Source organism: Conger conger, chromosome 18, assembly GCF_963514075.1.
Source record: "Conger conger chromosome 18, fConCon1.1, whole genome shotgun sequence".
In the NCBI taxonomy this organism is placed as follows: domain Eukaryota; kingdom Metazoa; phylum Chordata; class Actinopteri; order Anguilliformes; family Congridae; genus Conger; species Conger conger.
In genome coordinates this window covers 3,837,532-3,865,045 of record NC_083777.1, presented here as the reverse complement: position 1 = coordinate 3,865,045, position 27,514 = coordinate 3,837,532, and the positions used below count along the sequence as shown (strand labels likewise).

The window sequence follows — 27,514 nt, the reverse complement described above, 5'->3', positions numbered from 1 at the left end:
CCAGGCCTGAGAAGCCTACGTAGGTAAGTGGCCACAGCTACAGTGATTACAATGCATCACAGCTGTGTCCATACCTCTGTGAAGGCCAGTGCTGCCACCTGGTGGACAACACCCTACTTGCCCTTCCTGGCACCACAACATTACATTACATTACATTACATGGCATTTAGCAGACGCTCTTATCCAGAGCGACGTACAATGAACATGAGGTACCCTGGACTCGCTGGAATGGAATGTCCTTCCTCAGTTCAATTGTCAGTTATAAGTTGTCAGTCACAGACGTGGCATATGCGTGGCAGTTGGGGAGAGGTGGATCCACAGGTCAATCATGTATACGTCACGCGTTCTGAAAAAGTGTGTGGGTTTTTTGCCCAAATGAAAGATGGGGAGTTCCTAACATCTACTTATAGCTCCAAGAAGGAACATTTAACGGGTTGGAATGTCCTTAAAGATGATGACCTCGATCAATTTCCGTGTCAGGAGCAAGTAAAAGAAAAAAGAGGTAAAAGAAGTGGTTGGAATGAGCCCCCTGTGTTGAAACTCACAGATCAGCAAGGCTGAAAGAAATGGCTACCCAGATATGAATCACATCACAAGAAGAGAAAACAAGATGAACAGGAAGCAACAGGACCACCACTCATAAACAAGGCGGTAAATGATCTTTTGGAATCCTTCGTTTAACACCTCAATTCATTCAGATTTCAGGCCAATGTTCCCTCCCTTACAGGCCCGGTCACAATACCCCCTGTGGCCATATTTAATCTCGTTCGGCTCCAGTGTACCAGTGTGAAAGATTAGCTGCCTCCGGCACCACTGCCAGCAGATAGCAAACGTGGTTCACAGCGAGGCCTCTGACTGAGCCTTCAAACTGACAGAAGAGCAGGTTTGAGCCGATGCCTATGAAATCAAACACAGGATCAGGCCTGTCACTGAAGTGTGTGATGGGATAGTCCACATACACTGAAGTTTCCACACAGATAGTGTTGTTACTGTCTAATACCAGCTCCTAACCACAATTTAGCTCTATTGTAATAATACTCATGAATATAAAAACAAGTCCCATGTTGCATAGCAACAGCATTCAATGTATTTTTGGCATGTATGGCTCTCGCTGTTACAATTGTTCATTGTAATTCTAATTATAAACTGAGACAATTTACATTTTTGACCAAATACAAAAGAGATACCAATGAGGTTTTGTCTGGATGTTAGGAGGGGATGCCAAGAAATTGGTGAAGGGGGTTTGTTAGGAGTTGGTTGTAGCTGCACATTTAAGCAGACCATGACACTGGTCCTCAGATCCTCAATGATTGTTCTTTGAAGTCAAAACATGGTGATTGTGCTTTGAAGTCAGTGTAAAATAATCTGAAGCCTGCTGGCTGGTCAAGGTACAGCAGTCAGCTGCCTTAGCTGCCTGGCAGGCTGTGCTAGCCAACTACTGTCAAATAACAGCCGGACCGTGGTGTGAGCAAGAGTATCCACCAGCTGAAATGAGGAGTTAAGCTTAATGCAAAAATTTTTGGTGGGCATATTTTATTCCGGCGGCACGGATGGTGCAGTGGGTAGCACTGCTGCCTCACAGCAAGGAGGTCCTGGGTTCGAATCCCCGTCGGCCGGGGCCTCTCTGTGCGGAGTTTGCATGTTCTCCCCGTGTCTGCGTGGGTTTCCTCCGTGTACTCCGGTTTCCTCCCACAGTCCAAAGACATGCACGTTAGGCTGATTGGAGAGTCTAAATTGCCCGTAGGTATGAGTGTGTGAGTGAATGGTGTGTGTGCCCTGCGATAGACTGGCGACCTGTCCAGGGTGTATTCCTGCCTTTCGCCCAATGTATGCTGGGATAGGCTCCAGCCCCCCTGCGACCCTGATCAGGATAAGCGGGTTCAGATAATGGATGGATGGATGGATATTTTATTCCTGGCTTCACGTTTAGAGAGAAAATTTGGTTTAAATATCAGCAGACGTAAATCTGACGTGAAAATCATTCCTTGTGATTGTTGCTGTTAAAGCAGCTGTAAAAGAAACATTGCTTTTCTTTGGATGGACATGTTGACAGCTCCAATCTATTACACTAACAAATTCATTTAATTATATTTTATAGGCTTAGTTAATGAACGCCTAGCTTTGCATATACACTCAGTGACCACCTTATTAGGTAGGCCTGTACACCGGCTTGATAATGTGAATATCTAATCAGCTCAATGCATGCAGACATGGTCAGTTGTTGTTCAGAACAAACATCAGAATGGGGAAGAAATGTGATCTAAGTGACTTTCACTGTGGAATGACAGATGGGGTGGTGTTGATGAGAAATGTCGGAGGAGAATGACCAGACTGGTTCAAGCTGACAGGAAAGTGACCATAACTCAAATAAACACGCGTTATAACAGTGCTATGCAGAAGAGCATCTCTGAACACACAGCGCATCAAACCTTGAAGTGAATGGGCTGCTGCAGCAGAAGACTTAATACCTAATAAAGGATGGAGTGTATATGTGTAATTATATAGGAAGCTTGTTTTGATGACTGAAAGAGTAATGCGACATTAAGAAACGAGTAACAGACTTGGTTTTCTTCAGCAGCATGTTGAGGTTGCAGTTGTGACTTTTCTCTGCCAGAAGGGACTTGATCCACAGCCTCAGATTTTGAGGACATTTTTTCTTTCTGCCTGCTTTTGGCATAGATTTACTTATGTATTTTTCACAGGATTTACTAATTTGGGAGAAAGACTGCATAGCCCTGCTGAAAAAACAGTTCAAGCTATGATTTGAAATAGCTGGTAGCTGGTTGACCAGTTAATTTACCTGAAACCTGTTGGAAAGATGGATCTTCTGTACAGGTGATTCTTTCGTAAAAACAGAGACAGGAATCTTTCCACTATGATAGGCGATAGAGTCATACACTGATAGAAAAGATTAACAACAAAACTTACATTGGACCAGTGCCAGCTGTAATTTGATTTCTGCTAAAATTGAGTATGTTATTTCATTGTACGGAGACAGGTATTTAGATGACTCTAATTGCCACGTTACTTGAACGAAAGAAAATTCATTTGAAATGGTCTAGTGCTATTCATTGAGAAACAAAATATTCAGGAAATCCATTTGATGGTCTTTCAACTGATGTTATGGTGCAATGGGTTTTTTTTTTGCCATTGTTCCTGCACCATTATGCGTGTGCCAAATTAAAATTTAATCCGTTTAATCCAGAATTTCCAATGAATGTCACTGAATGAGAGCTTTCTTTAAAAGATTCAGCATTTATTTTATTTATGCATCTGCTGACTTCACAAAAAGACATAATAATTGCGCTTAGACAAGCTGAGACAAGGCACAGCCTCCGATATAAACTAATGCAACAGAAAATATTCAACCTGACACAACCCTAGCCTGTGTACATGCTCAAAAGATAATTTATGAAGATGAAATACCTTATTAGATGGCTAAAGCATCCTGTTCATGAGCTAAAAAGGTTAAATATTACTGGGCGCATTAAGAAGGTTCACTAGTTATGTGGGCCTGCTCATCCAGTTACTTGACTTGATCAATACTACAGTGAATGAAGTAGTATAGCCTTCAGGTTTGCATTTCCCAGAAAACCTAAAGGCTAGATCACAACCTTTGAAGTCTTGCTCAAACATGAACCCTTTGCTACATGTAGAAGATTACAGAGGCTCGTGGGCATCACTGGCAATGCCATTCATCCCTGTTGTGATATTTACAGTCAGTTATCACGCACAATTACAGAATAAAGTTTACTTCAATAGCAGGCCCTGCTGTAAAATCCAGCTTGAAATTGCCGGCTACCAGCTGTTTCAAAACATAGCGTGAGCTGGTCAAACTATATCCAACACACCCTGAATTCAATGGAGCCTGAATTATAAGACAGTACGGTGTCTTCCACGATGAAAGGTTTGACTGTGTCCGTGTTGACACAGACCTGGCCATTGTTCCTATGATTAGCATGATGATTAAAAGTGCATCGCAGAGAGACGCTCGCAGCGTATGTACGACACACATTCCTGCGTACTGCTCTGCCTGAGTGGCCTGCACATGCCTGTTGTGTGGGAGGATGCCAACAGCCTGACAGTCGCACATTAAAGGAGAGTTTAATTTTTTCATTCTGAGCCTGGTGGGTTATAAACAGGCAGAGAATGTGTGGACAGGAAACAGCTGGATAGATTAGCAACTAGGGGGGAGGGGGAGGTAACATTCACATGCTCTCTACGTAGATCAGGGGTATCCAACTCAGTTCCCTGCTGAATAAAACAGCTCAAGCTATTTTTTGAAACAGCTGGTAGCTGGTTGACCAGATACCTGCTCAGAGAAGGCAGCAGCACTAGCTGGTTGACCAGATACCTGCTCAGAGAAGCTAGCAGCACTAGCAGGTTGACCAGCTCATAGCCAGCTAGACCAGCTTTAGGACCACCATGACCAGCTCAATTTTAGAGCTGGTCAAGCTGGCAGAGCTGGATTGCATGCTAGGTTTTCCAACTGATTAGTGAGCCACAATGGCCCCAGTCAATTGATTATACATTTGATAAATCAGACATAACCTGTGCAATGCATCAGGCAGCTGGATAGATTTGGTAGAAGCACCACTTGCTGCACATGAGCGAGCACCACCGTCTCAGATTCAATCTGGCAGACCATAGGAACAGTGCATAATTGGCACTTATTTTCGCACTTCTCAGGGAGGAGGGCAGTAGGAATAGTTCGTTTTTTGTTCAAGCACCTTGGGTTGGCAACCCTGGTCCTGGAGAGCCGCAGGGTGTGTTTTTGTTTTCACCTTAAAGTAACCAGCTGTTTTAAATCCAAGAAACATGGTGAGGTGAGTTAACTGTGTAATCAACTTTTATTGATCAATTAACTGTTGAGGAACAACGAAAGCCCTGACCAGTGCTACCTCTCTGGGCTCCTGTGAGCTGTTCTGTGAGTGTACACGAGTGGGTTTCCTCTGCCCTCGTTCTGTGGCTGCGGGGAGAAAAGTCGGTGGCAGGCACGTATCTCAGAGCAGGATGACGGACTGGACTTGGACATTCCAAATTCAGGTGGTATTGGAGATGCTAAATTTAAAAACAAAACAAGAAGGCAAACAATTAAAATTAAGTAACTTCTTGCAGGAACAGAAGCTGAAAAAACCAATAACACTCGCTAGTCCTCCAGGACTGTCTTTCCAGAAGGTCCAGTTCTCTGGGTTTTGAGTTTTAAACCCATGCTGCCTTTAGATGAGGACCAGTTTTATGACTGTTAAGTTTTAAACACACTCTGTCTCAGCATGTTGAGTTGTAAATGCCCACGGTCTTTGGAGAAGGTCCACTTCTATGGTTGTTGATTTTTCAACACATGCTGTCTTTGGAGAAGGACCAGTTCTATGGGTGTTGCATTTTTAAACACATGTTGTCTTTGAAGAAGGTCCAGTTCTCTTGTGTTCCTAGAGAGTCCTGTGATAACAGCTCCAATGGCAACCACTCCAATTCTCTCCGAACAGGTGCAACTGAGGAGATCTGGGAAGACATCAGAATAAAATCCTGGACCAGTGAGAGCCCCTGCCCCTACAGCATGTACAGAGCGTCTCTCACCTGTGTTGGTAGGATTTCCTCTTTTTCTTCTTTTTCGAACATCCAATGGCCTCTTAGCTTGGAAAGGCAGAGAAGCCCAACTTACTTGTGTTTAGATTAGTTACTCTTAGCACTTGCGAGGTGAGCCACATAGGTGCTCCTTGTGTATGCATTTTCGTGATTCACACTTTATGATATGATGATCTGGCGTATGCTGCCTCAGTGTAAACATCACTATAAGAAAGAATCAGATCCTAGGATGTTACAGATCCTAGGATTCAAAGGAGACATTCTGTTAATACATTGGATTTCAACAGACAGCAAATAAAAGTAAAGAACTCACAGACTAATGGCTTGTTTGCCATTAGTGGTTGTAACTTCAACACAGAGAAATGAAACCAAAATCTTCAGCTCAAACACATTTTCCATTTATGTCACATCATTGAATCCACATAAAGATAAATAATAATAATTTGTTATTTAGCTGATGCTTTTATCCAAAGTGTTTTTTTATACGGAGAAATAAAACCTCAATCTTCAGCTCAAACACATTTTCCATTTATGTGTCACATCATTGAATCCACTTAAAAATAAATAATAATAATAAATTGTTATTCAGCTTACGCTTTTATCCAAAGCTATTTACAGTTGATTAGACTGAGCAGTGGACAATCCCCCCAGGAGAAATGTGGGGTTAAGGGCCTCGCCCAAGGGCTGAACAGCTGCACTGATCTTATTGTGGCTGCATTGGGGCTTGAGCCACCAACCTTCTGGGTCAGCTGAAATGCATGCCGGTTTAATGGCTTTTATTGGTCTAAAAGAGAGGCAGGCAGATCCAAGCACCATTGGGTGGCTGGTCGGAGGCATGAAATGTGATACGTTGGCCTAATGTGACGTGAAAGTTAGCACAGGAGCTTGCAGATTCACCTCCAAAGCACATTGCACAGGGAAGCCTGGATAAATAAAAGAATACAAAGAAGCTTTTCATCAGTATGTGACACTGAAACACAGCGCTAGCTACATGCTAACCGCAGCCTGGGGGGTTCTTCTGTTTTCAAAGCACTCGGGACGGTAATATATCATCAAGCCAGTTGCTTTTTGTGCCTGCTTACAGAGTTTACCCACAGCTAACATTACAGGTTCATGAGAACACCCACAACACTCCCTGTATACAGTAACGTCCAAAGTGATATTATATCTCGTACTGTAAATACTCTGTAGAAAATCCAGAGTTCAAAGGGGGTAGCCTGTGATCCGGGTCCTGCTCATGATAACATCCTTAATCCGTTTTTCTCCATGCCCCCAGCTCTGCTGCTCCTCTGTGGCTATGAGGCTAGGCCAGGGAGGAACAAGAAGCAAAGACAAGGTAAGAACATTATTCTTATTCTTATTCTTATGATTGGCATTAGCATTATTATTAGGTTTGAACCCTGGCCTAGACCTGGAGTTTGCATGCTCATTGGAGAGTCTAAATTGCCCCTGGGTAAGAGTGTGTGAGTGACCAGGAATAAGCGGGTTAGATAATGGATGGATGGATTGATTACTATGATGATAATAATAATAATGATTATTATTGTAATTATTATTATTAACAATAATAATGTTAATATTAATATTGTTGCTATGTTAGTTCTAACCCAAGGAAATTGTGCTGTTCCAGTTGTTCCAGCTATAGAGTGTGATGTGAGGGCAGGGAAGATCAATCTCCCAGAATTCATTGCGAAATGCCCTGCCAACTGTCGGGAGGCTAAGCAGCCGGTGTACGGGACCGGCGTCTTCGCCTCCATCTCCAGCATCTGCACCGCTGCCATCCACAGGTACGTCCAGGCCCACAGGGCCAGCCACATCAGAGCTCTCCTCTAACCTCAAACACAAGAGCCCAGCAGAGCTCTCCTCTAACCTCTAACACAAGAGCCCAGCAGAGCTCTCCTCTAACCTCTAACACAAGAGCCCATTTGGGCTCATGAAAAGGGACAAAATGTTGCTCCTAGAATAGAATAGAATAGAATTGAACTTCTATTTGCATGAAGGTATCACATGACAGGACATACAGTAAACAAGGATTAGATGACATACTAGTGCAGCTTACAGAGAGTTTAAATGGTCCACAAGTGGTAAATACATAAGTAAAATGTTACTGCTTGATTAGATAGTTTTAATGTTGTCTGGTGTAATGGAGTAGCATGGCAACACGTGTTCTGGGCCACATTCTCAGTAAAACCTGGAACCCTCCCAAATCTGGAACATGGACTGAAGTAAAAAGAGGTGTTCTTGGGTTTTACTCAGTGCAGTTCTCCAGCTAAATCAGTCACCCTGCTCTGTGGGTTTTACTCAGTGCAGTTATCCAGCTAACTCAGTAATCCTGCTTTGTGGGTTTTACTCAGTGCAGTTATCCAGCTAACTCAGTAATTTGCTTTGTGGGTTTTACTCAGTGCAGTTATCCAGCTACCTCAGCTACCCTGCTCTGTGAAAAGCTCCCCTGAAGGGCACAGAACATCCTTGTGTTTTTCTCAGCGGGATCATCACGAACACTGGAGGCAAGGTGATCGTGAAGAAGATGGCGGGGCAGTCGGTGTACAGGGGCAGCTTTGCCAGCGGAATACGTTCCCTGTCGCTGCCCAAGTGGAGGGAGTCCTTCGTGGTTTCAGGTCAGCCTGAGGACCCTCGTCGTGACAGCCTTCCTGGAAAACCAGGAACACCTTCAGTCTGTCCTAAGGACTGACTTTCCATATTTGAATCCTAGCAACAGAGCTACCGGGCTGCGTCATTTAAAGCTCTGTGTTTATCTTTCTCAGTGGGTAAACCGAAGAAGGGCGTAATCTACCCATCCACCCTGGACTACGCCCCGGCACGCTCCACATCCATCAATACAGGTAGGGAACACGCTGGGCTACTCTGGAGACTTATTCTGTGCTGGACAGACCATTTCTGCTCTTGCAAAACCATCGTATCGCGTTGTTGGTGGACTCGGATGGAGTAGCCATAATGTCCAGCAAGATTGTTCACTGGGGTCCCATAAATACATTGCTTTCCGTATTTTAAAGAAACACTGTATTTCACTCATTTTATATTTGAAAAGCTTTGAAATTCAAGCTCTTCATGTTCGTCGATAGCCCAAAAGTGATTTAACACATTAAGTATCACTCCCTTTTTGTAACAAAAGCTTGAAAATGACATACCCAACAAAACACGGTTACCATTGTAGAACCCTTTTGACTACAGGCATACTCCTGGTCTCTTCTGAAAGGCAACCCTTGAGGTTTGCTTTCCAAGAGTCATAATTACTATAAATTATTACTATATATTATTATAAATATTTTTTGTTTTTGAGAGGATGCGGATGCTTGTATCTTGGTGGGCTTGGTGGCTTAGAAATACAACAGAGCCACAGCCACAATGGTGGACAAATCCCCTCTCAAATTTTTGGACTATTATTTTATTAGAAGTATCACCAAAAAGTCAGCATTCTGCAGGTGATTGACTGGGAACCGGAAGGTCGGTAGTTCAAGCCCCAGTACAGCTACAACTGTTGGGCCCTTGAGCAAGCCCTTGACCCTTCATTGTTCCATGGGGATTGACCCCTGCTTAGTCTAATCAACTGTAAGTCACTTTTGATAAAGGTATCAGCTAAATAACTCCAATGTAATGTGAGTTACAGCAGTGTGTGTGTCTAACATGTCTGATGGCCTCGCTTGCTCTCCACAAACCACCCCTCCCTTCAGCAGCTGGAGCAGAAAAGACTGGAGCCTCTGTTCATGCTGTTTTCACTCCTCCGCCTCCTCATCCCTTCCTCCCGCAGGTCAGAGGACCACCACCGTCCTGCCAACCACAACCACGGAGGAGCCAACCACAACCGTCCCTGAGCCCACCACCACCACACCCAAACCCACCACCACCGCCGCCCCCCAGCCCCCTAACACCGGCACCAAGCCCCGCACTGCCCTGCACAAAGCCAGGGACGCCGGTAAGCCACCCCCAGACCAGCGCAGGGATGGACCCTTCCAGTGATGATTCAACCAGGACCAGTGCAGTGTGCTTCGTTACCAGACCTGGATCAAATACTGTGCAGTCCGTAAGTAAACACATTTTTTGTTGTTTTTTCTCTCAACTCCAAGCAAACAAGCAGTTGAAATAAAAACAGCAGTTAAAATGCAGACTTTCAGCTTTAATTTGAGGGTTTTTACATCCCTTTTTATATATAGGCCCTGCAACTTTGTGTTTTATTTCAACTGTTTGTTTGCTGGAGTACAGAGTGAAAACAACTGAAAATGTTTCACTGTCCAAATACTTATGGACTGCACTGTACTTAATTGTTTTGATTCAAATACTTTTCTACGCTTTATTGAGCTTGTCTGGTGTATTGGAACCTATGAAATACTCTCAAAAAGTGTAAACCCCGCCTTCTGGTCCTCTTGTTTGGCTCAATTACAACAGGCAAGATCAATCAAGCACAGAAAAGTATTTCATTCGAAAACAATTATGTACTATATTTGACCCAGGTCTGTTCGGTACTGCCCAGAGGCTACACTTAGAGGACTTCCAAGGTCAGGAAGGTAGGGATGGGTCTTGGAGGATTGTGCTATTACTGGAACTGAAAGGATGGATGGGGCCATGACGCCCCATCCACTCAGAGGGATCTCAGCTCCAAACCTCGCTATGTAATGGCAATCCCAGAAAGCACCCTGCTGGACACAGTGTGGATGGTGGAACCGTGGGACGTGTCAATAGGGGGCTCTGCGGTGGCACGGCCTGCCCACCCGCCATGCCTGATGGGATAGCAGAACCCCCTGGAGCCTCCCTGTTAATACCATGATTCTGTGTCTCTGATCTAGGCAGCATTCACCCATACTTGGCAGCCGGCAGTTCCAGTAAGTTCCACCGTCTGTGTGTGTGAATATATGTGTGTGCCTACGTGTGTGTGTGTGTGTGTGTGTGTGCATGTGTTAAGCAGCATGCATAGTTTTTGGGAAGCTGTTCTGTGTTATCTCTCTACAGTTCATTATACTGAGTAGCCAGCCTTGTTGCTGTATCTCCATTTTCAACATAATAAAAAAAAGGAAAAAAAAAGATTAAAACACTTTTACATTGAAGCACTATGGCCACAAAGACTAAGTCCATATTAAATGTACAAATGTGTACAATTCGAACACTGATTTGATACTTAAACTGCAAGCAGTGACTGCCATTTTAGTCTTGTAAAAAAGTCTTATTTTTTTCTCTCACGTAAGTTCATCTTTGCTTGTTAAGTGATGTCTTCTTATTTCATTGGCAAATCCTGAAATGATTAAAATTGTCTCACCAATATTTTGATCATATTTAGCAAAAAAGTAAAAGAAATAGGATTTTAAGTCTCAATATTAGACTAAAACACCAACCGCAGTCAGAAAAATCTCAATAAATCTGTGTCTTTGCTCAGTGCTGTCAAAACAGTTTGCAGCTCGGTCCACAAATCATGTCAACTGTTTTCTTGTGCTCGACGTTGGCTTTAGGGCAGACACAGGCTTCCCAGGGAAAAACGCTGAGTCAAGGTACAGTACTCTCTCAGTTCACCCAAACCTCCCTCCTGTTTGGGCCTGAGAAAGGCCACCTCTGTGCCTCCCGACCAGATGCACTAACCGACCGTAAATTGTTTCCAAAGCATTCAGAGGTGGCTCCTACCCCAGTAGATTTTCACAGCGCACAAACCAAGGTAAATCCTGCTTAAATCATCCCGCTGTGTGTCCGTCCCTCATCGACTCATTTGCTTTTCGCCCCAGAGCGTTGCTGTGAATGCCTGACACACAAAGGCTTGGAATTTCTGCTGCTAATTTGGCCTTCTTTACCTCTGTGCCTTTCTCTTTACACACACACACACACACACACACACACACCTCCCCCTGCATTGCGTGGTGTCTCCGATGTTGTATGTACACAGCTGTTTGCAAGACGTTTCTCCCACTGTCAGCGATCACAGAGGCGGGAGCAGGCCAGCTTGCCTGCATCAGAACACAGGCCGCTTCTGCTGCAAGCCTTTTACCCGTACAAGCTTACAGATGTTCTCCTGTGTCCAGATGATCTGCGGGAGCAAATGTATGATCGTAGTAGTGCTACTAGCCTTGTCAACACATGGAAAAGAAATGAGAATTCTGTAGATTTTTATTATTATTGTTTGTAGTAGTAGTACTAGTTTATGCATAATTGTACAATCAGGGTCGTGAGAATTATTATTATTATTATTATTATTATTATTAGTAGTAGTAGTAGTCGTAGTAGTAGTAGTAGTAGTAGTAGTAGTACTAGTTTATGCATAATTATACATCCAGTTTTTGGAAAATGATATTTTCAGGAGAGATTTTACAAGGCTAATGTGATGTGATACATTGAAAGTATATTGAAGTAGTATCAACAGTAAAACTAGCGTAGCTATAGATGAGAGCATAGTAAATGATGCAATAACAGTCTTGTACACTGCACAGTGAAAGTGTTCCTCCAGCTCATGACAACAGGAAGCAGGTGGGATGTCGTAGTACTTATGATTCTAATGTTAGACCACTGCAATGCGTCACACAGCTTCAGAAATGTCTGTGAAACCATCAAGCAGTGATCAAGCAGTCTGGTTTATCTTACCCTCAGCTAACATCAAGGGCTGACCTTACACCAAGGGCTTATGAGGCAAGATGAAAGCAGCCAAAAAATGTACAGTGTTTGAGTTACACAGCATATTATATCCAGTTTGGTTGGAAATCAGGTCCAGGCAGAGGGACACAAGTGAATGATGAGATGTTTTCACTCAAAAGTCAAAAAGTCTGAGACCACAAGTGAAAATGCTCCTATTTTGCGTTCTTTTCTAATTTAATAAAACCCAAAACATAATCAATTTCTTAGTATTAATGAATGCTTGGCTTTTGTCAGTCTTCAAGTACCCCCATAAATGTCCAATGGGGTTGAGGTCTGGTGACTGTGGATTGTCCAGCAGTCCTTGCTCTTCTTTGGTCTCCAAGTAGTAACTTTGATTTATTTATTTTTATCAAAATCCTAAAACTTTCTGTTTATTTCCAGGATTACATGAGAAAACCCCAGATTTTCAATGTGGTCTCAGACTCAGACTGGACCCCACTGTATGTCTGTGTGTTAATCTCCACTGCCCTGAACAGGTATACGCAGGCCGGATGCGGTGTCCACCATCAGGAGACAACCCGGCTCTCCCTCCGTGCCAGGTCAGCCTCCAGGCAAGCCAGAGGTGGGAAGTCCAGGGGTCAGAAATAAAAGTCCTGTCTTGAGTTTCTTCCACAAAGTGACTTAACACGCATTTTCATCTTGTGATGAGACTTAAGATCTTATTTGCTGAAGTTGAAAATATTCGCTTGTTTTAAGTTAATGCTTGCTTGACTACTGCTATCTTCTCATTCCATTGGCAATATTGTTATCTTATTTCGCAAAAACAAAGTCAAATAAATAAGAATTTAATTCTTAATATAAGTTCTAAAATACTTGTTATTTTTTTTGGTTTTTGCAGTGCACCAGTAGCCAGCTGGTTTCAGTAATTAGTTCTACCTCCAGGCTGTAGAATTGCACTAATTAGCAATTCAAGATGAATAGACCTGGGAGGGACTTTCTGACCCAGGATTTTCCACCTCTGACTCTGTCCATTTTGTGAACAATGTTTCCTTTGAACTGTAACAGAATGAGGGGATAAGGGGCGGGCTGAACTTGGGTCCGGATTGGGCAGCCTCTCTGTGGGCAGATGGGGATTGGCAGAAGCCTAAAGGCTTATTCATGCTTGGCCATCAAGACTACACTACACTCAGCGACAGGTGACCTGCACCTGAGGAGGTCGCAGACGCCCGTCAGAATTGTCGCACTGCCGTGATTGGTTGACTGAAACAAACAGGAAAGGTTCCCAGGGCGAGGACACTAACTATTAGGCTACTTGTATTTATGAATGAGGACGTTTTGTTTACATAGCTCGCTAGCAAAACAGAGGGGTTTCAGGAGAACCGGTTGCTATAGTAACAAGGGCAATGTCTCTGAACTCTACATACAAAACGTCATGTCAGCAGACTCTTTGTCGCTGACGCATAAATCGGCCTTTAGGATCATGGGTGGGGATGGGGTGGGGCAGGGCAGGGTGAAATGGGTGCTTTGTGGGTTACTCCAGGTCATGGTGAGCGTGTTCCCCACCTTAAACTGCCATGACCTTCACCCCAGTGACCTCTAAGCACACCGTCTGCCAAACAGAAAGTGTTAAGCAGTGCACTATGGGCACACAAGCCTAAAGTTACTCCAGGGCGAGATGAAAGTGCAGTGTGGCAGAATATTTCCACTTATCGGAAAATGAGTTCTGGGCGGCCTGAGGCCCCAGTCCTTACAGCTGGGCCGCGGTCGAGACACAAGCCCCCCTCCTCTTCCTCCCCCGAAAATAATAATAAACTGAACTCTGCTCTCTTTTCCTCTCCACCTGTTCCTCATTGTGAACCAGCTTTCAACAGAGTGCAGCCCTCCGTACCAGAGAGAAGCCAGCAGCCAGCCCAGTCCAACCCCAGTAAGTGCGCAGTGTACAGAGCAGAGTGCAACACATCAACAGCACATCACTACACATCAACATCACCTCACAATACATCAACAGCACATCTACACAACACAACATAAACCTAATATTACAACACATTTAAAGCTCATGTACGCAACCTATCAGAACACATCTAAACCTCATATTCCGTAAGCGACTTAATATCACAATACATCAAAAGCACATCAAAAGCACACCACAACACATCACACAACAATCCAATCAAATCCACCAAATCAAGTGACCTAACATCATAACACATCCAGCACAGCACAACATCTAAACCTAATGCAAGAGACCCAGTATCTCAACATAACTTACCCACATGTACTGTATGCATCCTAATATCGTAACATATCTAAACCTCATGTAAACGACCTATCACAACACATCTAAACATGTAAGGGACCCAATCTCCTACCAGAATAGAGAGGGTAGCCCATCACCGGCCCTCTTATAATGCTGACATAACTGAAACAACGATTAAAAAAGTCACTTTAAAATATCACAATTCAAGTCCACATGCAAAAATCAGTGATAAGAATGGCAGGACCTATTGTAACCCTGATTCCTCTGTGTGTAGATGGCAGTCTTTTTCCACAGAGAATCAAACATTAACACTCAAGTCAATTAGCTGTCTGTCACTTAAAAATAATTGAGGATTAACCCCTGGCTAAAATCTTCTTCTTTCTTTCTTCAAAATTTCTCATTCTAATCCCAGCCCAAGAATGTTTCATGGATTCTTTGCTGAAACAGTATGCCTTACCATGATGTTATGACAACAGAAATTATTGTTTGACCTTTATCTTGAGTCCCCTGCTCAAAACGTAATTGTATTTCCAATAACAATTGTTCAAGACTGCAAAATGGCCCAGAATTTATGAAGCGGATGCAGTGTAGTCATCAATGACGGTCTAGTGCATACAAGAGACTGAAGAAGAGTCACCTGTACTCAAATTTACACCCTACTTCACCAGTTCAGACCAGCTCCCCACTGAACATGGTTTGACCAGCTCAAGCTACAGTATGTTTTGTGAAACAGCTGGTAGCTGGTCATTTCAAGCTGGTCATAGCTGGGTTTTATAGCAGGGCATAGTATCCCTTGTGACTGAAACAATGCAGGTTAAGTACAATGCTCAAGGGTACAACAGCAGTGTCCTACCTGAGAATCCAACCTGCAACCTTTCAGCTATAGGCCAGCCCCTTACTACACTGCCACAGTTTAAAACAGGTTGCATATTATTCTGTAATGTCATGGTAATGTGCTGCTTTCTCATTTCCTAAACCCAAATGAAGTAAGTGGGACTGTTTGAGGCAAGTCAGTGCATAGAGCTAAGTGCTGAGCACAGTTTGTGTCAGAAATCTATCGTTGACTGACAAGCATGGTTCGGTTTAACGGTCTGGGAAGATCAAGGCCAACGCAATGACTGGATACAATGAGAAATGTGTTTTAGGCCTCTAGTCAAACAAAGACCAGAGATCTCCTCAAGCCCAAGCACACAGGTTCACCCAGAAGCAACCAAGCAACGCAGACTGGAAGCAGAAAGCCCCAGAGAGAGGTGCCAATTCATGGATTAAGTTGCCAGGGTTTGTTGTGGAGGCCTGGGGATCCTTTGAGTCCAAACCTGACGGAGAGCACAGAGAAATGACAGGCCCAGATTAATGGTGTGTTTTTGTCAACATACTTCTGGTAATAGCTGGCGCCGCCATGTGTCAGCTCTTGACAGCGAAACTGCAGGCAGTTCTGAGCGCGCTCAGTGAGTGAGCAGGAGAATCAGGTCAGTGTGAGCCTGCTATCCTTGAGCAGGCAGCTCTCCTCGTGGTCCAGGGTAAATTCCAATGGAAAATTACCTGGCCATGTCTACAGACGTCCCAGACAGTCTCTACCATTGCAAAACAGGTCTGTCCCTACCAGAACACAACAAAGTCATAGAATAGTTGAAAAGGCCTCTCTCTACTTTAACACAACGGATCTGTCCCTACTGTAACACAACCGATATGTTCCTATTGTAACACAACAGATATGTTCCTAGTGTAACACAACATATATTTCCCTACTGTAACTGTATCTGTCCCAACTCTTACACAAGAGATCTGTCCCTCCCATAAGACAAGAGATCTGCCCCAACTGTTACACAAGAGATCTGTCCCAAAGGTTACACAAGAGATCTGTCCCTACAGTAACACAACAGGTCCGTCTCCACCATAGCAGAAGAGGTATTTACATTATCACAAGTTTGGATCTTCATCCCCGCTCCTGAACTCTTACCATGACGGCATTCCTTCCATGCCCGAATGACTGCTTCTCCTAAGCAGGCTGGCTGCTGTCTCTGGCAGTCAGCACAAGCTTAGCTGAGTAGCCGTCGGCGTAGAGGAGACAGGCGTTCTGCTGTCATGAGGTCAAGATGAACCCCGTGAGAAGAGATAGCATCTGCATCAAGGGACCTGCCAAGCATCTGCTTTGTTTTGACAGGCTATTTTGGCTCCCTGAAGGTGACCTCAGATTTTGGACTTGGGTCGGCAAAGGGGTCGTTTCCTGCAATGAGGAGACCGCAGCCTCCAGCATACTTCCTTTGAGTTGCATGCGAGGAGAGCGACACATCGGCAGCTTTTCATGACATCTCCATGTTCGGTATTCAGAGGTGGGCAGGGAGTTATGAAGGTAAAACAAAATGGCTGGATCACTGTAGTCAGTTAATTCACAGTTAATCAGAGGAACCCGGAAACACATTTCTCATTCGCACGAATGTCTCTCTGTCTAACGTCTGGCTTTCAAGCACAATAATTCATTGTGTCCCTCTGGGGGGAAAGGAAAACATCGGTTAAGAACAATTGCAGTGAGTTGGTTGACATTTTGCTGCGAATCTCTTGACCTTTCCCCAATTTTCTGCATGCTTAGCATTGCGTTCTGCACGCAGAGAGCAGAGAGCACTCCGTGGTTAGCCTTGGTCTTCCCCCTGCAGGCTACGAGCGCCTCAGCGAGAGTGGGCAGGTGGCTCTGCCCCTGTCCTCTGACACAACCTGTGGCCGATGCTTCTCGCTCTTGCGTATTTCTCTTCCAAAAGCTGCTCTCGATCTCTCACGCAGCTTTTGCTAGAAGGCCGGCCGCCTCGTACCCTCGTCCCGACTGGTTTGCTGGACCCCGCCGGCCCCCAGGTATCCCAGACAGCGGGAAAGTGACTCGTCAGTAAAATAAAACTTGTACATAAATAGGTTTAAAACTTGGCAAGGCTTATACAATTCTATATAAATAATGATGAATAAAGTGTTGTGATAAATAATGTTTCTGTCAATTTAAAAAAACTTTTAAATAAGATTCTACATCCAAATAATCTAAACACTTTTACTGCACCTAACCTTTACATGAACTGTTCAAAGTTGTAAACAGCATGAAGCCCTTTCGTTTAAAGTGTATGCAGTAGATGAGGCATCCAATGCTATTTAATAATATCCGTTAAAATTAATAAAACATAAATAAATGAAATGTAATTGTCAGTTGGTTTTTAAACGTACACATCTCATTAATTAGGCAGTCAGACCTATCTCCGCCCTGAAAGCCTGCTGCTGACCCCTCTTTCTGTTGTCCAGATGTTGGCCAGGCCACTCCAGACTCGGGCTACACCTGGAGTGAGGGAGAATCCCCGGAGACGGCAGGTAAGCCAGCGTCCAGCCAGCGCCCCAGCAACGGCTGTGGAGCTCTCCCCCTGCTGGATAGACACTGAGTAACGGTCACATCAGGGCTCTCAAACTGGGTCCTTAAGGGACATGACTGGGACAGTTTGTCCTGGGCCCAGGCCTGTGGACCTAGACTATGTGGTGTAACTATTTTTAATTTGTTACAAAATAAATTTTGTAACAAATTTGTCTTGTCTCTCATGTTGTCCTGGCCCCAAGAATGCATAGCTGTAGCCGTGCTTGGGACTAGTTTTCTGGTTTTCTTGAGGCAAAATGTTTTTATGCTGAACATAAAACATAAAAGCCTTCATCTGGTTTTTTATTACCAATCATAATTACAGTCCATGAATATGACGGAGAAATCCTTTGGACATATTATTTCAGAAATAGGGCGGCCTGTGGTGTAGTGGTTAAGGTGCATGACTGGGACATGCAAGGTTGGTGGTTCAAATCCTGGTGTAGCCACAGCCGTTGGGCCCTTGAGCAATGCTCCAGGGGAGGATCGTGTCCTGCTTAGTCTAATCAACTATACGTCACTCTGGATAAGAGCGTCTGCCAAATGCCAATAATGTAATGTAATATGAAATGAATAATACATAATCTATATTTACAACTGAGGACGTTTCATTCATGAAATACTTTCATTTTTTGTTATGTACAATATATGATCAATGATTCCTTGAGCACTCCTTTTCCATTAGTCAAAAATCAAGGCCCATGACACCAAACCAAACTTTCATCATGGTAAAACAGCTTTAAAGACACAGAAAAAACACAAAACATAAATCTGTTTCAACAGCTGTGATTGCTCAAGAGATTGGCTTTTACAAAAACTAGCATAAACAGAGGGCCTATGGTTAATGTCAGCAGCATATATGGCTAACTGAATTATATTCGCAGCTGGGAGGAAAAGGGAATTGGTGAGTGACTTTGATATGCAGAGCTCTTGATGTTCAGTTTACATTGTGAGTGCATTCGTGTGGGTTTGTCTTTAATAGGCCATTCTTTATGTCCAGAATGTGTGGCATTGTAAGTGAAACACACAGCCCTGCAGTTTCTCTGGATGTAAAAGGACAGGACCAGAGAGATTTGGCCCATGGAGTGTATTACAGCCGCTCCCTTGTGCCTGTGCGAGGCAATGTACACTCTCAGAAATAAAATGGCGGCAAAAGGAAGTCTGCGATTCCTTAGAAGCTCAAGGGTTCTTTGTCGGACAAAATGGTTCTTTGTCTTGGAGCTTTCACATTTCGCACCTGTGATAGAGGGTTTCATAGGAACTAAAAAGGGTTCCTCAATGGACACAAGGCAAAGAACCCTTTTTCTGAGAGTACATAAAGGTTATGAATGGCCAATCGCATCCGTGGCAATGTATAGCTGCTGTGATTGGCAGAGGATGTGTAGAGGTGATGAGTGGCCAATCACAGCAGTGGAGATGGCCCCTGCGGCGACTGCCTTCCCACAATGCCTCATGGTGCGAGTGCTAACGTCTGCCATTTCTCCTCAGCGCGGGAAGCCCGACCCGACATGTCAGAGTATGAGCGCTGGTATTATAACTTTGGACAGTACAGTAAGTGCATGTTTGTTTCATTTGAGGGGAACCGTTATGCTATACTGGTGGGCAGTATAACATAACAGAAGGGTGGATGTGCGGGAATGCTTACAGAATACACTTCACCCAACTTATTACTATGCCTTTGTGGACTGGTTGGAAAAGTACATTTAATCAACAGGAATCCTTATCAAATGCATGTCCTTGCTCCTTATTAACTTAGGTTAAAGGCACAATAGGTAATTTCGTAAACACTGTTTATCCCTCCCCCTTCTCTGTAAACGCGCTGACATTGAAACTCCCTCCCATCCCATTGGCTGTGGCAATTAGAACCAATTTTCAACCAATGAGCTTGTTTATTATTATTGTTATTGTTAATTATTGTTCAGCTGTATAATGTTTTGGTACACACTGTATATTTTGAAACTCAAATTTACGGACTATAACACAGGCAGAGGGTGAGTCAGCATGTCAGGGCACCTTTTTCAATGATAGGATGGGATTTACAATGGTCTTGAAACACGAAACACGAAAAATCTATTGTACCTTTAAGTAGCTTCTATCAAGGTACAGTACAAGTGCATTCTGTTGCATGAGATTGGGGCCACTTTACTGGCCACTGAGCCACCCTGTAATCATATTCCCCAATGGTGAAATGAAACAAAGATAACAGTCTAAGGCCTTGGTGGCGTTTGGGTAAAATCCCCAAATCAGCAAGCTGTGTTGCTTTAGGACCTGTTCTAACCACTAGTCCAGAACTAAAGACGTATAATTTAGCCACTGAGAGTAAGTACAGACAAGAAACAGAGTAATGGCCATTTACGTCAAGTGAAGGAAACCATATTTCCTGAAGTCCTGAAGATTCGCTGCTTCAGGGCTTCCTCCTGCGGATAACATGTTACATTATTTCATTTTATTTTGATTTTCTTATTTCTGTTTAATGTGTTGGTAACACTTTACTTGAGCCCCTCGCCATAAGGCCGACGTAACACTGTCATACACATGACATAACAGATGTTACAAGTTGGCATAACAGACACTTTTATCTGTAAAAGTTATGACAGTAACATCTGTCATAACATTTACAAATAAAAGTATGACAGTTTTATATCATTTGATATCAGCTGACATCTATTATAGCATGTGTATGACAGTTTTATGTCAGCCATATGGTGAGGGGATCAAGTAAAATGTTATGTAATGTGTTTTACACCATGTTACTACAATGCAGTGTATAATACAATAATGCAGTGTCATACTGCATTTTAATCAGTGCAGGTATTCAGTCAGGGTGGGAGTCCCTAGAACAGGGATCAGCATCTCACAGTCCTCGAGGGCCGAGAACTGCTGTTTTTCCACCCTCCCTTTACCTGGGAGTCTGGTGTGATGACAGACTGTGGCACTAATTACCCAGGACATAAGAAAACCAGGGCTGGATTTGGATTTGAGGGCCAGAGTTGATGCTCCCTGCCCTAGAAGAATAAACAACTCCGATCTCGCTCTGACCGTGCTTGATTCCATCAGACCACAGATGTGGGCCAACTGCAGAGCAGACCCTTTTAGCCTCACATTTATGATACCAATGAAAAAGCACACATCAGCCAATCACAGGGGGGGGGAAGTATGAGGACCAGTGAGAAGACACAAAATGGCATCTGCTGTCCATTCATTTTTCCTTTTAGAGAAGATTATAGGGCATACAGCGCAGTCTGTTTGTGACATGACTGAATCATCCGAATTAAAGCAGGCTTGTTTGGGGAAATGACTAAAGTGCAAGCCTTGTGTAAGAATATGCCTTCACAAATATAGACCTGCTAACAATGTCATTTTGGCGTGACAGATACAGAGCGTGTGAGCAGGAATTTGGCAGAGTTGTGATGATTTTTGCCCACTTCATGTGGCAGAGTACTGGGCCCTGTGTTCCTCCCTCACTGCTGTGTGTTCTGGTTTCACAGTGCCCAGGCCGGGAGAAACAGACAACAGCCGGAAACCCGTCCCCGACTCCACACACACCCGAGGTAGCTACCTACCGGCCGGACCACCCACCTCATACACACAACCCTCTTAGTGGCTCAGCGGCTGTCCTTAAACAAGCCCCCGGTCCCACTCGGTTCATTTCATCTCCCTCTTTAACAAAGCATTTGGCCCGACACCAACAGGTTCCAAGGCTCGCAGAGTACGTGTTTGCGTGCTTCTACAGGCATTCAATCATTTAGCAACCACTCATCCAGAACATGCATCTATCCATCAGTGCAGCTGCAGCCTAGACCTGGGATTACAGGCCCGAACAGAAACACATAGCGCTATACGCTAGCGCACTTTTAGCGCACACGATGACGAGGGATACTCCTTCAGCTTGGAGCATTTGGGGTTTTTTCCACGCTAACGCATCACTAAATGTAATATCTTCAACACAGTCGAGCCTGTGGATTCCTGGAAGCCGGAGGCTAGCCCAGTCGATGCAGGTAAGGTAGCTTAGCGCTGTAGCATGCTTTCCCTAACAACCGACAGCATTATCCCCACAAGCACGAACACACTCACATGAATATGTCTGCATTGCTTTTGGGTGAAAATCATATTGGGAGTTTCTTGCAGTTAAGTCAATAATCCATTTTATCCCAGCGCATGCGAAGGAATAGAGGGTTTGCCTGTTTCTTTGCATGCTACTGCTTTAAGCCTTTTAAACCAAGGGGTAGAGAAGGTTTATGTTCTTTGGCTATGTTAATGTGTGTATTAGAGTATTATTTCATATGGCTATGTCAACATATTTCTGTTTTTGGAACGCCTGGGGTCTTTAGGCCTTCTCAAAGTCATATGAGTTCCATATGAGTCATATGAGTTCCAGGTTGCATTCCTTTGGATAACTGAGACGAAAACACAGCCATCCTGTTAGGTGACAAGAGGAAATCGTGTCCATGGGTAACCGCTGTTTCAGTGCGCTGTCCGTCCGTTCAGTGCCTAACGCTGTGTCTCTCCCTCAGTGCCCGCTGTTCGGGAGCAAGACTCACCTCCCAGGGTCCAAGAGACCGTCTCCCAGGGAGATCCAAGTACGACCTGAAACACTGCACTGCAAATATACCCATTAATGATGTTTCACTTTAGTGTTATATACTCTAACTTACAATCATGAAAAGATCTGCAGTATATGCAGAACTATATTCAATAGTCGTTGTTGTATAATGTTCTTCATCTCTCTCGTTGAATGGTTTCACTCCTTGGTCTCCCCTTTACTGGAAGCCATTTTGTAATCACGCTGGTTTGGAAGCCATTTTGTAATGACACTGGTTCGGTCCTGCAGACTGCAAGGTGGACATCGCCTTCCTGATGGACGGCAGCTGGAGCATTGGGAAACGCCGCTTTAAGATCCAGAAGGACTTCCTTGTGGAAGTGGCCCAGGTCATCAACGTGGGCCTGGCTGGCCCTATGATGGGCATCATCCAATATGGGTAAATACACAGACAGGCTAGCAATGCTAACTATTAGTACTGGGGCCTGTTCCACAAAGCAGGATTACGGAGTTGGCTGGATAACTGCATTGAGTAAAACCTGGGCACCTCCAAATCTGAAAGATGGATTAAAGTAAAAAGAATGGTTCTGCAGATCAACAGAACTTCAGTCCATGTTCCAGATTTGGAGGCATCCAGGTTTTACTCAGTGCAGTTATCCAGCCAACGCAGTAGTCCTGCTTTGTGGAAAGTTAGAGGACATGTCAGGGGACATTGAAAGCTTCACAGCTGTTCTCTGTATACTAAGGTGGCTTCTGACATCCCAGCTAAGCTTAAACTGCATCTTGGCTGATTAATTACTACAGTAAATGGCCAGTCAGGGTGTCTAGAACAGCAGTGAACATCTGCCGTGACTTTCCTTTTCTCGTTTGGAACCAGCTGCTTCTCATGGACCCAGCATGCAATTATAAAGCAAGATGTGTGCTTCCAGTTCTTTTATCATTAGAGAGTGAGAATCATCTCCATTTAAAGCTCAATGCTTCATGTGACTCACAAAATCTTTTCTGGAATAACATGGGATTCGCATGATCAAGTCTTCTGAATGTCATTGTTCAACATCAGGAAGAAAAACATCAATACATTATCGGTGCCTTTCTGTGCCTAGGGAATTCAGCTATACATACACCCCTATAGCACACAACTCCCATTATGCAGGCTCCCCTGTGTTCATGCACCACCTGGCCCTGGGCATTGACTCAATAGCCCTATGAATCAGTTTGTGAGTAAAAGTGAGCCGTTTAATCATGCTGTAGGAGGCTGTGTTCAGCATTCACAGGGTGAGGGCTGGTGTTAGCATCTGCGTGGCATGCTGTTGGGGCTTGTTTGCCTGCATTGTGAAAGGAGAACAGGAACGAATAGCGCATCTGGGCCAGTGCGACCTGTCCAGACCTGTCCTCCTAGGTCCCACAGTGCACTGCTCTGTTTCAGACACATGGGTACAGACCCAACAGGTCAGGGTGGGGGAGGGCTACAGTGACAGGTGCAAAGGATGCACACTAAAAAAAGTAACTGTCTTAACAAGCATTTTTGATTTGAAATAACACTTAAGGTCTTATTCAAGTAGAACATGTTAGCTTGTTTTATGTTACTGATTGCTTGACAAGTGAAATTGTCTTATTCCACTGGCAAATCTTGAAATTAGTCAAACTGGCAATATTTTAGTCTTATTTCAGCAACAAAACAAAAAATAGTCAATATAGGACTCAAATATGTTTATTGGACTTGGCTTCTTGACCACTTTACTCTATATCAGTCTCCATGGCAACCTCAGAGCTCACTCAGAGGAGATTAACACTGATTATAATCCTCGGTTGTAGGGTTATCCACCCACTGCTGATTTATACCCAACTACAGCACAGCCATGATTAATGCTTGCCAAGGGCTGTGTGCTGATCCAGCTTCTTCAAACAAAGAATTTACTGATTAAGAAGAATTTATTAGCTTTTTGATGAATTAATCAAAAACGCTGTGCCAGGCCTGACTTCAACTATGACAACTATGTTTTGTAGTAGAAATTAGTGGACTGTTAAATCAGAAAAAAACAGTCATTCTCCAATGTATGACTGACGTGTTGTTTCTACATGAACAATATTGACTTAGGGTTTAAAATTCTCTGAAAAGGCTTCATCACAGGAGATTGGGTCCTTATGAAGGTAATGCAAGAGTCAAATCTGCTTGTGTGCTTAAGAAGTCAATGTAGAGTTGCTCTTGTGTGTCCTCTGGCAATTTTACAATTCTACAGACTCATCTTTAACACTGTACAACTACAATTGAGCACTGACAACCAAAGAAATCTGCTGCTTGTGCGTCGTTATTTTAAATCTTAAATTATATGCCTATCAGAAAGAAGGTAAGGATCATAAAATTGAACTAAATGATCTGCTTTTGCTGTCTGTAGCTCAACAACAACTGTTGGAAAGTATGTCAATAAAATAAATCATGGATTGGTATTGACTGGGTGAGGGTGTGGCTGTGGCTAGTGAGCAGAAAGGGGGTGAAGTCATTCAGCCTTGTGTCCTCTAGGGGCAGTGTGGTCGATTCAAAGTGCCAAGAGTGCCCTAAAAATACATGTCCATGTGTGTTCAGATGTCGTACCCCTCTGTCGTACCAAACGGGACAATACTACACTGTGTTGCTTTTTTACTTGGTGACAGGGATGACGCGGTGACCGAGATCAGTCTGAAGGGCCACTCCAGCTCAAAAGACCTGAAACCTGCAATAGACAAGATCATCCAGAAGGGGGGGCTGTCCAATGTAGGTGAGTGGCAGCCGCCGTCAGTGATGGCGTCAGTGATGATGTCAGCATAGCAGTATTAGCTCAGGAGTTAAGAGCGGTCATTTGGCATTTGGACGTTTGCCGGTTCGATTCGCCGCCCTGGGTGTGTCCCTGAGCAAGACCCGGCCCTCCCAAATGACTCCTGACGAGCTGGTTGGTGACATGCATGGTGTGTTTGAATGAGAGGCATCAATTGTAAAGCTCTTGGGATAAAAGCGCTACATAGCTACATAAACGCAATCCATTTACCATGTCACATGTGCCGCTCAACATTCCACCAGCACCAGAATCAGTTTTTTCCCTAAATTAATTTTTGCATGTTCACATTTTGAAATCACTTTTTTATTTTTCCTGGATCACGTGACCAAGTTAACCCAACTCTGGCTCCACTAAGGTTAAAGGTCCAATATTGTACACTTTTTTAGTGTTAGTTGTATTGTATGTCCTGATATCCAGAAGAAGTATCCATAAATGGGTTGAAGTACCAAAAACAATCTCTATCCAGTTTGACGTGTCCATTCTCCTGCATCTTTCAGCATGTGTCACTTTCTCTTTCTGCTGCCATTTTGCCCTGCAGGGAAAGCGCTCCACTACATCAACAAGCACTACTTCAGCGACGCCAACGGCAACCGGGGCGGGGCTCCCAATGTGGCCGTGGTGCTGGTGGACGGCTGGCCCACGGACCGGGTCGAGGAGGCCTCTCGCCTGGCCCGGGAGTCCGGCATCAACATCTTCTTCGTCACCATCGAGGGCCCCGATGAGAATGAGAAACAGAACGTGGTGGAGGCCAACTTTGTGGATAAGGTACGGCCTCAGGAGTGTGGCCACGTTTGGTTGTTGTCTTGACACTCAAATACAGTAAGGAAGATGATTAGAAATGTACAATACCCAAAGCCACTGTTAATCTCACAGTTTATATTCATTAGAAGAGTGCTTGCTTAGTAGTAGGACATTGTGTTGAACCCTTAAATCTTCTCTCTCAACCTCCTTCATCTCAAACTTTTGTCTGAGGTATTTTACGGTGTTTTAATATGAAAACACCGTCTCTCCCCGTCGTAGGCGGTCTGTCGGACGAACGGATTCTACTCACTGCCGGTGTCGAGCTGGTTCGCCCTGCGGAAGGCGGTGCAGCCCCTGGTGAAGCGCGTGTGCGACACGGACCGGCTCATGTGCAGCAAGACCTGCCTGAACGCCCACGACATCGCCTTCGTCATCGACGGCTCCAGCTCGGTCGGCACCGGAAACTTCCGCACCGTGCTGCAGTTCGTGGCCAACATCACGCGCGAGTTCGAGATCTCGGACACGGACACGCGCGTGGGGGCGGTGCAGTACACCTACGAGCAGCGGCTGGAGTTCGCCTTCGGCCAGTACAACGGCAAGGCCGAGCTGCTCAACGCCATCAAGCGCATCAACTACTGGAGCGGTGGAACCAGCACCGGCGCCGCCATCACCTACGCCTCCGAGCAGCTCTTCAGCAAGTCCAAGCCCAACAAGCGCAAGATCATGATCGTCATCACCGACGGCCGCTCCTATGACGACGTTCGGGCCCCGGCGCTAGCTGTCCACCGCACAGGTGAGCGAGGGTTGACCAGCTCATACCCAGCGAGGCCAGCTTACGACCAGCTCATACCCAGCGATACTGGCTTTGTGACCAGTTCATACCCAGCTAGACCAGCTTTATGACCAGCTCATACGCAGCGAGGCCAGCTTACGACCAGCTTGGCCATGCTGATTGACCAGCTCATACCCAGCGAGACCAGCTTACAACCAGCTCATACCCAGCGATACCGACCAGCTCATACCCAGCGATACCGGCTTACAACCAGCTTGGCCGTGCTGGTTGACCTGCTTATACCCCGCTAGACTAGCTTTGTGACCAGTTCATACCCAGCTAGACCAGCTTTATGACCAGCCCATACCCAGCTAGACCAGCTTTATGACCAGCTTCGCATAGCTGGATTTTACACCAGCAGAGCATGATGAATACTGGATCTTTTAGCAATTTTAGCTTATTTGATTGTCTAAATGTTGTAACATTATTTGAATGAGATAATTATTAATTATATATTATAAATATTTATGTCTTTATTTATAAATGTATCGTGAAGCTGAAAAAGAAGTATGGACCGTAAAGTCTGAAGTCTAAAGTCTAAAGTCGTAGTGGTGAAGTGGTCCTCTGAGCAGATCTTCTTCCCTCTCTTCCTCCCCAGGGGTGATTGCCTACTCCGTGGGCATCGCCTGGGCGGCCCAGGATGAGCTGGAGTACATCGCCACCGACCCGGACAAAGAGCACTCCTTCTTCGTGGATGAGTTTGACAGCCTCTACAAGTTTGTGCCCAAGATCATCCACAACATCTGCCAAGAGTTCAACTCCCAGCCCCGGAACTGAGCAAGGCTCAGGGACT

General features: G+C 44.6%; 1 protein-coding gene across 4 annotated transcripts in view; it reads left to right on the top strand.

Annotated features, from left to right (window-relative positions):
- The window catches only part of vit (vitrin), a 32,493-nt gene extending 4,979 nt beyond the window's left edge, over positions 1 to 27,514 (top strand). Inside the window, exons 2-23 of one of the 4 annotated variants that reach the window (XM_061228206.1) lie at positions 5,487 to 5,585; positions 6,863 to 6,922; positions 7,217 to 7,373; positions 8,071 to 8,204; positions 8,352 to 8,429; positions 9,356 to 9,520; positions 10,389 to 10,424; positions 11,046 to 11,084; positions 11,195 to 11,245; positions 12,690 to 12,752; positions 14,015 to 14,077; positions 17,192 to 17,260; positions 17,693 to 17,758; positions 19,284 to 19,346; positions 21,284 to 21,346; positions 21,746 to 21,793; positions 22,310 to 22,375; positions 22,627 to 22,774; positions 24,988 to 25,091; positions 25,687 to 25,913; positions 26,169 to 26,682; positions 27,320 to 27,514. In XM_061228206.1, the coding sequence (XP_061084190.1) occupies positions 5,558 to 5,585; positions 6,863 to 6,922; positions 7,217 to 7,373; positions 8,071 to 8,204; positions 8,352 to 8,429; positions 9,356 to 9,520; positions 10,389 to 10,424; positions 11,046 to 11,084; positions 11,195 to 11,245; positions 12,690 to 12,752; positions 14,015 to 14,077; positions 17,192 to 17,260; positions 17,693 to 17,758; positions 19,284 to 19,346; positions 21,284 to 21,346; positions 21,746 to 21,793; positions 22,310 to 22,375; positions 22,627 to 22,774; positions 24,988 to 25,091; positions 25,687 to 25,913; positions 26,169 to 26,682; positions 27,320 to 27,498 (2,421 nt within the window). In that variant the 5' untranslated portion in view covers positions 5,487 to 5,557 and the 3' untranslated portion in view covers positions 27,499 to 27,514. Of the gene's footprint in view, positions 1 to 5,486; positions 5,586 to 6,862; positions 6,923 to 7,216; positions 7,374 to 8,070; positions 8,205 to 8,351; positions 8,430 to 9,355; positions 9,521 to 10,388; positions 10,425 to 11,045; positions 11,085 to 11,194; positions 11,246 to 12,689; positions 12,753 to 14,014; positions 14,078 to 17,191; positions 17,288 to 17,692; positions 17,759 to 19,283; positions 19,347 to 21,283; positions 21,347 to 21,745; positions 21,794 to 22,309; positions 22,376 to 22,626; positions 22,775 to 24,987; positions 25,092 to 25,686; positions 25,914 to 26,168; positions 26,683 to 27,319 lie in introns of all 4 variants that reach the window. The other 3 variants (XM_061228205.1, XM_061228210.1, XM_061228207.1) reach the window with 3 other exon arrangements.